Source organism: Camellia sinensis, chromosome 6 (assembly GCF_055761805.1).
Source record: "Camellia sinensis isolate YWXY chromosome 6, ASM5576180v1, whole genome shotgun sequence".
Lineage (NCBI taxonomy): Eukaryota > Viridiplantae > Streptophyta > Magnoliopsida > Ericales > Theaceae > Camellia > Camellia sinensis.
In genome coordinates, this window is record NC_138966.1 from 157066606 (window position 1) to 157079944 (window position 13339).

The 13339-nt window shown below is 39.4% G+C and overlaps 1 protein-coding gene across 4 annotated transcripts in view; it reads left to right on the forward strand.

The window, feature by feature from the left end:
- LOC114288706 (ARM repeat superfamily protein) overlaps positions 1-13339 on the forward strand; it is a 35923-nt gene that overhangs the window by 17320 nt on the left and 5264 nt on the right. For all 4 annotated transcript variants that reach the window (XM_028232268.2, XM_028232269.2, XM_082872808.1 and 1 more), the window contains exons 20-27: positions 298-761; positions 6542-6678; positions 6774-6955; positions 7467-7826; positions 8341-8466; positions 8720-8785; positions 8875-10676; positions 10757-11036. In XM_028232268.2, coding sequence (XP_028088069.2) covers positions 298-761; positions 6542-6678; positions 6774-6955; positions 7467-7826; positions 8341-8466; positions 8720-8785; positions 8875-10676; positions 10757-11036 — 3417 coding nt within the window. The remainder of the gene's footprint in view (positions 1-297; positions 762-6541; positions 6679-6773; positions 6956-7466; positions 7827-8340; positions 8467-8719; positions 8786-8874; positions 10677-10756; positions 11037-13339) is intronic.

Sequence of the window (13339 nt, forward strand, 5' to 3'; positions counted from 1 at the left end):
ACTATTAGTGTTATTGCCACTGCTAAGGCTGATGCTGAATGACCACTCAGATTCAAATGATTTGACATGCTAATCTAGATCAGTACTCTCTTGTCTCTTCAATTTATGTATACATTTTCAGTGCTCATTTTATTAGTTTTATGGGAACTTTTAATAGGATTTTAACCAAATTCTTAACAACCTAGAAACTAAGTTTATATTGCATATTCTTTTTTAAATTATGAAAGATTTCATCAGTAGCATAGATTGGGATAAAACATGTCAACTTCCTAAACAAAAATCTCCTACTGTATGCAGACTAGCATAGCTATGAAGCAGTTTAAGGAGCTAAGGTCTTTGTGCTTGAAGATCATTTCTTTGGTTCTAAATAAATATGAGGACCATGAGTTTGGTAGTGAATTTTGGGACCTGTTCTTTGCTTCAGTGAAACCTTTGATAGATGGCTTCAAGCAAGAAGGTGCTAGTAGTGAGAAGCCAAGTTCATTATTTTCTTGCTTTCTTGCTATGAGCAGAAGCTACAAGCTTGTATCATTGTTCTGTAGAGAAAAGAATCTTGTCCCCGACATTTTTTCAATCCTTAGTGTCACAACAGCTTCCGAAGCCATTCTATCTAGTGTTTTGAAGTTTGTTGAGAACCTATTGAATCTTGACAGTGAACTCGACCATGAAGACAATGCTATCGAGACAGTACTGCTTTCAAACCTTGATGCACTAATCTGCAGTTTGCATGGTCTTTTTAAGTTCAATAGTGCTGCAAGGAGGTATGACCTGTGCCCATAATATGCTTGAGTGTTTATCTAATATTATTTGAAATGTCACAATTGAAGTGCTGTGTACTATACTTATGGTTGACTTTCATTGTTTTGGATTCCTTGCACGCTGGGATGGAATACCTTTGGGAAACTTGCCTTATCAACTACGCTTTTACTTATAATACATGTCATATGCTGTTACTTAATGTACATGCAATACTGTCTGCATTGTTTGAATTGTTTATGTTTCGTCAAGTTGTTATGCTTAATTCAAAACTTCACTATGCACCTGAGGTTTTAAAAATCTGCTGTTCTGTGATGTAATGGCCGCTATCGTTACAGTTTTGGAGGCTCATGAACTCGTTACAGGTTGCTAGTGTTGAGACAGTTTCACAGGGTAACAACCTGTAGTGGCTTGATTGAAGTTGGTGTAAAATTACCCTAGATCTGCTTCTTGTGGTTTAGCTTTGCTGGTGGAGATTTTGTTGGGTATTTCAGTTTCAATGTATTATTGGTGAGGACTTTTTATGTTAATGACAATTCGTTCATAAAGACCAATTCGGTTATTTGTGGTATTTCATGGGAGTGCGGATTTTTGTTGTTATCAGGGTAAATGAAGTATTTCACCGATCTCACTCTGTATGCGTTTAAGAACTGTTTCACTAGCATGAGCTACACCTGTTGGAGCATTTATCTTCACAACTCTTAGGAGGAGAGTTTTTCTCAATCGGGGAGAAGTGATGGGGATTGTGAAGGCATTGAATAAAGATTAATGATTTACTTTGGCAATATTTATGTTTATTGGATTCTTTTCTTTTATTAAGATTTAATTATTGTAGTGTTTTATTTTTAGTAAACTTTTCATTAGGGTTTCCTAGAATGCTTATGCATAGGCCTTATGTAATGTTTTATTAGGCAATTATATGACTTCTGACTATGACTTGAGTATTGATTTGGGATTGTGATTCCCTAGTTTCTTCCGCCTTTTCTTTAGGTGGATGGTGTGTAGTGGATGGTGATAGTGGTGTAGTGTGTTAGGTTTAGTGGAGTAGGTGAGGTGGTAGTGGTGTAGTGGGTTAGGTTTAGTGGAGTAGGTGAGGTGGTAGTGGTGGTAGGTGATGGTAAATTCTAACAGCCCCCCGCAAACTCAAGGAGGATAGAAACTAACCAACTTGAGTTTGAAGAGAGGAATAAAACAAGAAAATACATAAAAAAATGATAGGAGACACTGTATGGTCGTGTCAGACCGTTGGTGAAGACACTGTATGGTGGTGTCATAACGTTGTAGAGGACACTGTATGGGGGTGTCATAACCATGTAGAAGACAGTTTATGGGGTCATGTCGGACCGTTGTAGAAGACAGTTTACGGGGTCATGTCGGACCGTTGTAGCAGACAGTTTACGGGGTCATGTCGGACCGTTGTAGCAGACACTGTTGTGACAGTTTACAAAGTCTTGTCGGACCCTTGTAGAAACTAACCGGAATCAATGTCGGGACAGTTTACAAAGTCTTGTCGGACCCATGAAGGAGCTAACCGGAATCAATGTCGGGACAGTTTACAGAGTCTTGTCGGACCCTTGTAGAAACTAACCGGAATCAATGTCGGGACAGTTTACAGAGTCTTATCGGACCCTTGTAGAAACTAACCGGAATCTATGTCGGGACAGTTCACAGAGTCTTGTCGGACCCTTGTAGAAACTAACCGGAATCTATGTCGGGACAGTTTACAGAGTCTTGTCGGACCCTTAAAAAGTCGCACCCTCAAAAGGTGTGCCCAATTTTGTCAAAAGGCGTGCCATCAAAAGGCGTGCCCAATTCATCAAAAGGTGTGCCGGACATGATGGCGAGGCACGTGAGTGCCTTGGTTGGCGTGCCCGTTTGTCGTCTGGTGGCAAGTGGCGCGCGATACGCGTGGCTGCCTTGGCTATATAACCAAGACGAAGGCAGAGGCTGAGGCAGAGAAAAACTGAGAGAAACCTCTGAAAAATCCTTCGTGTTGCTGAGAAAGAGAGTTCCTTGTGCTGAGAGAGATAGTCTGTAATACTCTGTAACGAGAGATATTCTGTAACACTCTGTTGCCCAGAAAATGGCCTCGTCTTCCCGGAGTCTGCTCACCCTCTTTCCCGACCTCAACGAGTCAACAAGAGAGAGAACTGGAGCGGTGGCACTGGAACCTCAACCGAGTGCCCCGGAGTTTACTCCGCTGAACTTTCCGATGCGGTCTGTGGAGCAAAGAATGGCAGTGCAGTCGGATGTGGAAGCCAATCAGTATACATTAAAGTCATGTGTGGAAACCATGACTGCGGTTACAAACTTGTCGAACCGGCTGCAGAGTAGGGCAAATGAGGTGCAGCAGTTAAACTCCCAGCTGGCTCTGCTCCAACGCATGTATAAGGATGCGCGAGCAGAGATAAGTGTGCTAAAGGCGGAAAATAAGGAGCTGAAGCGGAAGGCCACCGTGATGTTCCGGTTTGGAGGTCCGCCATATGCTGCAGTGGAGGAGCAGGAGGGAGTAGTGATCATGCCCAGTGGAGTGGGAAACACGGAGGCAACACCGGCAAGGGCCGCCCAGGACGGAGGTAAGAAGAAAAGACCGGCGGCAGAGTAGATAAGAAAAAATCCCGCCTGTGGATGTGTTGTTTGTTTTTTTTTTTTGTTGTTGTTGTTGTTGTTGTTTTTTTTTTTTTTTTTTTTTTTTTTTTTTGGTGTAAAATTGGGATCAGGGTTGATCCCAGAGAGGAATAAAATATGGTTTGTTGTGTAAATTGGTAAATTGTTTTTTTTTTTTTTTGTTTTGTTTTGTTTTTTGTTTTGTTTTGTTTTTTGTTTTTTTTTTGAAAGATATATATATAATAATAATAATAATAATAATAATACAAAGAATGGGTCAAAGTGGGAGGGTGTGAAGAAATGTTATTTTAGAGGATGGTGGAAGACATGGGTGGAAAGATATTAAAATAAAAAAATATATATATATATATTATATATATATAATATATAAAAGCAATGCCTTCCATCTGTACAAAAGCAGTGATGTCGGCAAGCGTGGAAGGAGAAGAAAGCAAGTGCAGTAAACCGGCAGTGGAGGTGAGTGTGCAACACGTGAGTTGCACGGAGGATGCAGCTGTATTTGTGGCATTGTCAGCGGCCGTTGATCTAAGCATCGATGCTTGCAAGCTTTTCTCTCAAAAGCTCAGAAAAGAACTGTGCCAGTCACATGATTTGCTCAGCTGATCATGACTTGAATGTGAATTTCTCTATCATTTTCAAAAAAGTAGTGCCTTCCACCTCATAAGCACTGCTTATATATATATATAATATATATATAATAAATAAAAGTAGTGCCTTCTATCTTTACAAAAGCAGTGCCTTCAAGGTTCTGAAAAGCGGTTGCGGTCGCCGTAACGGTGGCGGTGACGCGGTTGCGGTTGCGGGGTGTAAAGGCCGTAGTGTAACGGTTGCGGTAACCGGAACCGTGAATTTTTTTATTTTTCGCACAATTTGAAAAAAACTTACCGATATGCATATTTTTTTTCCATGATCATATTTATTGGGTTAAAAATAAATATTGATCAATTTTTGTAAATTTTTAAATATGATTCAATATATTTCATATTTTTAAATAACTATAAACTGATTTTTTACATTTTATTTTAATAATTAATGACTTTATATTATACAAAAAATCAATCACTAACTATTATATATAAGATAAACAATGACAAAAGTAAGAGAATAAATAAGAGTCTAAATATATATACACATATTTTTACCAAGCCAAATAGATAATGACCACACTTATTATTATTATTATTTTCAAACAATACATAGATAGACACACACAAACAAAATGGTTTAGTGATAGCAGCTGAATAGAATAGCATAGGTCTTACAGTTTCAACAAATCAATAACATGTTCTTCATCTTCCCTTTTCTCTCTCTCTATCTCTTGCTCCTCCATTTTCTCTCTTTATCTTCCCTCTTCTCTCCATCCCTTTTCCCCCATTTTCAGCTTTTTTTTGTGTGTTTTTTTGAAAGAAACAGTTTGGAACCGTTACGTAACGGTGCGTAACAGGCCGTTACGGCTGTTACGGCACCGTTACGACCGCTACGGTAGCCGCTACGACCGACACACCTGTGAATCTCATTCACACTGCAAAAGCGGCCGTAACGGGTGGCGGTAACCGCCAAAACCGTTACGTAACAGCGTTACGTAACGGTTGCGGCCGCTTTTTAAAACCTTGAGTGCCTTCCACCTCATAAGCAGTTACGTCGGAGCTCTATTAGCTTGCGGTATAACCTTTGTGGGTTCAAATTTCTTTGCAATCTTTCCTGCCCGTGGAGGCTCGCAAGGACACGGCAGCGCTATGAACTTTGGCAGCCGATCTCCGGGCATCAACACCGGCAAGCTTTAGTTCCGGTCTTGCTTTGGGGAAGAGAAACCGAAAAAGAAAGAAAGAAACAATGCTTGTTTCAGATGTGTGTGTTTGAGGCAGCGGAGTGAAGGTATGTGTAGAGGTCCGGCGGACTAGGTTGAGGTCCGGCGGACGGCTAAGGTGAGGTTGCCGCCCGCCGGGGAAGCAAAAAATAGTAGGTTCTAAACCTGCTCTGATACCATGTTAGAAATAATGTATAGAGAAAGAGAGAGAATAAATTGTATGTATTATTATTGATTGATATATTGTTTGATTTATTTTCTGTCTATTACAAATGGTTCCTTATATAGATGTAGGTGTAGTGGATGGTGTGTAGTGGATGGTGATAGTGGTGTAGTGTGTTAGGTTTAGTGGAGTAGGTGAGGTGGTAGTGGTGTAGTGGGTTAGGTTTAGTGGAGTAGGTGAGGTGGTAGTGGTGGTAGGTGATGGTAAATTCTAACACACTGCTACATGACATTCGTCCTGCAGGGATGTTGTTTGTTTTTGTTTATTGAATCATGCTCATTGTATTGTTTGGGTTGGCCACTCTTTCTCTCTCTCCGAAGCTAAGTCATTGAGTATAAATAAATCTGCGAGGAACATGCATAAATATTAAGGATCATATGTTGAGCAGCAGGGTTCTTTCTTACCACTGAGAAGCATTTTAAAAATTTGATTTGAAATTAAAGTATGTTTTCATCCAATTGAGAGCCAGTTGTAGATGTAATGAAAAGTTTTGATGGATCTTTTTTTACCTATGAGGCTTGCTTCTTCTGACTTGGTACTATCAGGGAGCAACAATGATTTGAAGAATCTTTTCTTGCAAATAAACTAATGTACCTTGATTAGGGGGTGGAATTTGGTAAGAGTTTCTTGAGGGATAATTCGGTAATGTTATACGTAATTTGGTGAGGTTGGTGTGCATCTAAGTTGATGTCACTGTAGCCAATGGGTCCAAATGTAAATTAGACTCATATTTGGATATGGTTGCTTAAGACCCTTTGGCTTTGACTTTTAGCTTGGATTTGGCATCTATCGGGAAATTTAAATGAATTTTACTCAATCATAACGTAACATTTTTTAGTTCTTTTTTGGAGGTAGTTCTATCACTACACTGATTAATTATTTTTCTTTTTCTGCTTCTTCATTTGTTTTTGTCTGCAAAAAACCAGCATATCAGATTTGTTTGTGAAGTCGATAACTACTAACGTAACACATTTTTTAGTTCACTTTTAGAGGTAGTTCTATCACTAAATATTTTTCTTTTTGCTTTTGGTTTTTTGCCGCCTTAATTTGTTTTTGTCTGCAAAAACCTATGCAGATCAGATTTGTCTTAAATTAACCTTCTTTGAATGACCAATTTGTTTTACTAGGAAATTGGTGAAAAGCCCTGGGGAAAGGGAGCTCAATATTTTCAAGTTATTATCAAAGTATATAAAGGATCCTTCATCAGCAAGTAAATTTGTTGATATCATGCTCCCTATGCTAATGAAGGGGGCTCAAAATTCTGGTTAGTATATCATGAATATTGATTTTGATGTTTGTTATGTGCCTTCTAGGTTTATCAAGCTTTTGATTCCATCCATGAAATCATTTTTCTTGCAGATGCATGTGTGGAAGCTTTGCAGGCCATTCGACATATAATACCAGTTTTAGGGACTGAAAGTACAACAGAAATTCTGAATGCAGTTTCTCCACTGCTTATTTCTGTTGGTCTGGATGTACGGATGTCTATATGTGATCTTCTTGATGCTCTTGCTGGACGTGATTCTTCCGTAATTGCTGTGGTAAACTAATCTTTCTGTTTATTTCTTTTTGAGTAAACTACCAATAGGTTCTAATAGTTGGATTTAATTTCCATCAAGTCTTATTGAAAAAAAGTCATAGTAAAATCGTTGCTAAAAATAATTTTTTGTGACGATTTTTTGCATGTCGCTAAAAATTGACAATTAGTGACTTTTTTTGTCACGTTTTTTGATAAATTATCGCTAAAACTTACAATTAGTGACATTTTTCTGTGACTTTTTCAAACTGACGCTGAAGTTGAAAATTAGTGACCTTTTTTTGTTACGATTTTTTAAACTGTCACTAAAACTTATAATTAATGACATTTTTTATGACAATTTTCAAACTGTAGCTGAAAATTAACAATTAGTGATGCTTTTTAATAGTGTTTGATGAAAAATGCCATTAATTATCATAAGACCTATTGGATGATAAGTCCACTTATTTTTTGAGTGTTGTTATTAGCGGAACTTTGATCTCTCAATTTTGTCTTATTTTTCGACTGGGATGCAGGCAACACTTCTTCGTGAACTGAATGCAACCTCTGCTATGGAAATGGGTGGTCTTGACTATGACAGTATCATTAGTGCTTATGACAAGATCAATGAAGACTTCTTTTACACAGTTAGAGAGAAGCATGCATTAGTCATTTTGTCTCATGCTGTGCATGACATGTCATCCGGAGAACTAATTTTGAGGCAAAGTGGATATAGATTATTGCTTTCATTCGTTGAATTTTCTGCTGGAATTGTTGATCGAGAATTGAAGTCTGATGACCAGTTTTGGTCTGAAGCGTGCATTCAACGGATAATTAACAAGTTCCTTTTCAAACATATGGGAGATGCAATGAACAAAGAAACTCCTATTCAAAAGGTATTAACTAAAACCATGGTCACCTCCTTCGATCAGTTTTATTTGCTTCTATATTTTCTCATTTTTCCTTCCTCTTGTTCATAAAATTTCTGTCATTTGGAACTAAAATTGATGCGATAACTTGAGGTGATTATGGAAAGTAACTTGAATCCAAATTCAAATAGTAAAAGATACACGAGGCAAGGAAGTTGTGCATACCTCTTAACTAATTTTACACACAAACAAGTATAACCTTAATTCAGAGAGTGAAAAATACAACGAGGTGAGGAAGTCTTGCATGTCCCTTATGTAGATTTTACATGTACACACAAACAAGTATTTATAAAATTAAAAATATCATTTATTATTGGGGTGAGGGTTTGTTCAGGTGACTTGGAAGAGCTTATCCACAGAATTTGGAGAAATTTGTATTCTCACTTAAAGTTTTAGTACATCATATTTTTGAAAATAAATTTTCAAGCATAATTTGTAATAAATGTTAGCATGATTTCATCTTAGACTTGTTTGGTTTCAGGTGTGGCTTGATTTACTACGAGAAATGGTGTTGAAGCTTCCAAAGGTCTCAAGCCTTGAATCATTTAGGCCTCTGTGCAGTGAAGATGCAGAACAAGATTTCTTTAACAATATTATACATTTACAGGTCAGCTCTGTGTTCTTTTGTACGGTCAATACGTTAATATGGAAATTGGTTTGTATTCACTTTCAGAATGCTGAAATGTGTTCCAAAACATACTCACAACTGTTTACTTGTAACTTGTACCATGACAACTTTTCATAGTTTCAACGTGAAAACACAAGTCCTTCAATTTTCTCTATGTACAAGCATATCAGAGGAATATGTGCACACAGGGCACCTACTGATTCTTTTCATGTCTTCATTCTTGTTCCTCCAGAAACACAGGAGAGGAAGGGCTTTGTTACGCTTTAGGAACTTTGTTAGTTCAGGGAATTTGTCAGAGGTAATTCTTTTTTCTAGTTTTTGGTTTAAGCAAACAATTTTTTTAATGCTTTTTTGCTTGTAACATGCAATGCTGCTATGCGCTTTCAGGTTATCACAAATAAAGTGTTTGTGCCTCTCTTTTTCAACATGTTATTTAATGTTCAACATGGAAAGGCAGAAAATATAAGGAGTGGATGTTTGGAGGCTCTTGCATCTATTTCTGGTAACATGGAATGGAAGTCGTACTATGCATTTCTCATGAGATGCTTCCGAGAGATGACCCTGAAATCAGACAAGCAGAAGGTCTTAATGCGGCTTGTCTGCGCAGTTCTGGACCACTTTCATTTTATGGAAACTCATTCTTGTCAAGAATCCAATGATTCTGTTGTCGATGTATCAAAAGCTGGCACCACTGCATTGACTTCATCTGTGTTGCACACATATACGAGTTCTGCTGAGGTTTCTGAGATACAATCATGTCTCCATAAAACAGTGCTTCCTAAGATACAGAAATTGTTGACGTCTGATTCTGATAATGTCAATGTCAATATCAGTCTTGTTGCACTGAAACTGCTAAAGTTGCTTCCTGATGATGTCATGGAATTACATCTTCCAAGTATTGTCCATCGCATTTCAAACTTCCTCAAAAATCGTTTGGAAAGTATACGTGATGAAGCTAGGACTGCTTTGGCTGCCTGTTTGAAGGAGCTGGGGTTGGAGTACCTGCAGTTCATTGTCAAAGTCTTGAGAGCCACCTTAAAACGAGGATATGAGTTGCATGTATTGGGATATACTCTTAATTTTATTTTGTCTAAGTGTCTTGTGAATCCAATTAGTGGGAAGTTGGATTATTGTTTGGAAGAACTTCTTTCTGTGGTGGAGAATGATATTTTTGGAGATGTTTCTGAGGAAAAGGAAGTGGAAAAGATTGCTTCAAAAATGAAAGAGACTAGAAAGCGCAAGTCTTTCGAAACCCTGAAATTAATTGCCCAAAACATCACATTCAAAACACATGCCTTGAAGTTGCTTTCACCTGTTACAACTTGTCTGCAGAAGCATTTAACCCCAAAAATGAAATCGAAATTGGAAACTATGTTAAACAACATAGCTGCTGGTATTGAGTGCAATCCATCAGTTAATCAGACAGACCTCTTTATCTTTTTATATGGCCTCATAGAAGATGGCATTACCCATGAAACTCGTGCAAAGGCCAATCAGCAATCTGGAGATGAGGCAAGCTGCAAAACTATTACATCAGGCAGGTTAATTGACTCTGGCTCACAATCTTCACATCTTATTACAGTGTTTGCTCTTGGGGTGCTGCACAATTCCATGAAGAATACTAAACTTAACAAAAAGGACGAACAACTGTTATCAATGTTGGATCCTTTTGTAAGATTGCTCACTGACTGCTTGACTTCCAAATACGAAGATATCATTTCTGCAGCGCTCAGGTGCCTTGCTCCACTGGTGAGGCTGCCTCTACCATCTCTTGAATCACAAGCTGACAAGATAAAGACCTCTCTGTTGGTTATAGCTCAAGGCTCTGTAAATGCTGGCAGCCCTGTGATGCAATCATGTCTAAGTTTGCTAACAGTGCTTCTGCGGAGCACTAGGATTACGCTTTCCACAGATCAATTGCATATGGTGATCCAGTTTCCTTTATTTATTGATCTCGAAAGAAATCCCTCGTTTGTTGCTCTTTCACTTTTAAAGGCTATAGTGAACCGCAAACTTGTAGTCCATGAGATATACGATCTTGTGACTCGGGTTGCAGAACTTCTGGTAACAAGTCAAGTGGAGCCAATTCGCAAAAAATGCAGTCAAATTCTATTGCAATTCTTACTTGACTATCATCTTTCAGAGAAACGTTTGCAGCAGCATCTTGATTTCTTGCTTTCAAATCTGAGGCAAGGATGTAGTAATTATCCACATATCATTTACCTCTATTATTTTTAATTTCTCTTACAGTGATTTAATTTTCTTGCAGGTATGAACATTCGACGGGAAGAGAAGCTGTGCTTGAAATGCTCCATGCAATTGTAATCAAGTTCCCAAAAGCCATTATAGATGAGCATTCCCAGACCATATTTGTTCATTTGGTGGTTTGTTTGGCTAATGATTATGACAACAAAGTCCGCTCCATGACTGGCGCTGCTGTAAAGCTTCTGATTGGGCATGTGAGCCCGCAGTCACTTCATTCCATTCTTGAGTATAGTCTCTCTTGGTACTTAGGTGGAAAGCAGCATTTATGGAGTGCTGCAGCCCAGGTAAAGTAATCAAAACTGGTCTGCAAGTTGTATATTTTGCAGATTTTTAGCTAGCATGTGTGAGCCTGCATTCACATTAAATTTTGACCATATGCAACATTAAACACATTAAAGTTTGATCATATGCTTTAACAGAAGTGAAAAAATTAAATTAATTTTTGAAAAAAGACCGAAGGATATAACATCAAACATGTTTTTGTTTTTTTCTAAGAGAATTCGAAGTGGGAATTGGGTTTTGTTTACTGTTCATTCGCATGTTTTCACTTGATTTGGTGAAGGTGAAAACATCCTTTTTGTGTTGTCATTTTTTGAACCTTGTATTGAAGACAGATTTGAAAAAAATTAAAAACAAAAGCAAGCACCAAACATATTTTTCTGTTGTGTTTTCAAAATTTTTGAAAACAGCAACATGAAAATATGAAACACAACTGGAACCAAACGGGCCCTTAATAATTGGATGCTGAATGTGATGGAATCCATATTCACCTCCCTCCCCTTGTCCCCTGTTTCTCTCTTGCACACACATTCTGTAAAATTTGATGTATATTATTGATTGATGTTGATTGATTACAAGATTGATTTATTACAATTCCTATACAATCTATATATAGAAGAAAATGTGGTAGTAGGTGTAGTGGAGGTGATAGTGGGTTAGGTGAAGTGGAGTGTGTGGTGAAGTGGAGGTAGGTGAAGTGGAGTGTGTAGTGGAGTAGGTGAAGATAAAGATGGGAAATTCTAACAGCCCCCCGCAAACTTAAGGAGGAGAGAAACTAACCAACTTGAGTTTGGAGAGAGTAACAAAACAAGAAAATACATAAAAATAAAAAAGGATAGGAGACACTGTATGGTCGTGTCAGACCGTTGGTGAAGACACTGAATGGTGGTGTCATAACGTTGTAGAGGACACTGTATGGGGGTGTCATAACGTTGTAGAGGACACTGGATGGGGGTGTCATAACGTTGTAGAGGACACGGTATGGTGGTGTCATAATGGTGTAGAGGACACTGGATGGCGGTGTCAGACCGCTGTAGAAGACAGTTTATGGGGTCATGTCGGACCGTTGTAGAAGACAGTTTATGGGGTCATGTCGGACCGTTGTAGAAAAACAGTTTATGGGGTCATGTCGGACCGTTTGTAGAAGACAGTTTATGGGGTCATGTCGGACCGTTGTAGAAGACAGTTTATGGGGTCATGTCGGACCGTTGTAGAAGACAATGTTGGGACAGTTTACGGAGTCTTGCTGGACCCTTAAAGGAGCTAACCGGAATCAATGTCGGGACAGTTTACAGAGTCTTGTCGGACCCTTGTAGAAACTAACCGGAATCTATGTCGGGACAGTTTACAGAGTCTTGTCGGACCCTTGTAGAAACTAACCGGAATCTATGTCGGGACAGTTTACAGAGTCTTGTCGGACCCATAAAAAAAATCGCATCCTCAAAAGGTGCGCCCAATTTTTCAAAAGGCGTGCCATCAAAAGGCGTGTCCAATCCATAAAAAGGCGTGCCATCAAAAGGCGTGCCCAATTCATCAAAAGGTGTGCCGGACATGATGGCGAGGCACGTGGGCGCCTTGGCTTGCGTGCCCGAGTGTCGTCTGTCGGCAAGTGGCGCGCGATGCGCGGATCGGCCCTGGCTATTTAACCAAGGTTGAGGCAGAGGCTGTGCAAACCAGTTTGAAACCTCTGAATTTTGGCAGTCTGAAACACTCTGTAAACCCTGCGCTGAAACACTGAGCAACCCAAAACATGGCCTCTTCGTCCCGTCCAGCTACCCAGAACCTGCTCACGCTCTTTCCAGAACTGAACGAGCCTACAAGAGAAATAACTGGTGCGGTGGCCAGTGAACCTCAACCAAACACCTCTGGTTTTGCTCCATTGAACTTTCCGATGCGGTCGGTGGAGCAAAAAATGGCGGTGCAAACTGATATTGAGGCTAATCAGTATACTCTGAAGTCATGCGTGGAAACCATGACTGCGGTCACAAATTTGTCGAACCGGCTGCAGAGTAGGACAAATGAGGTGCAGCATTTAAACTCCCAGCTGGCTCTGCTCCAACGCATGTATAAGGATGCGCGAGCAGAGATAAGCGTGCTAAGGGCAGAAAACAAGGAGCTGAAGCGGAAGGCCACCGTGATGTTCCGATTTGGAGGGCCGCCATATGCTGCAGTGGAGGAGCAGGGAGTAGTGATTGGGTCCAGTGGAATGGGAAACACGGAGGCAATACCGTCAAGGGCTGGCCAAGACGGAGGCAAGAAGAAGAGACCTGCAGCAGAGTAGAGAAGAAAAATCCCACTGTGGGTGTGG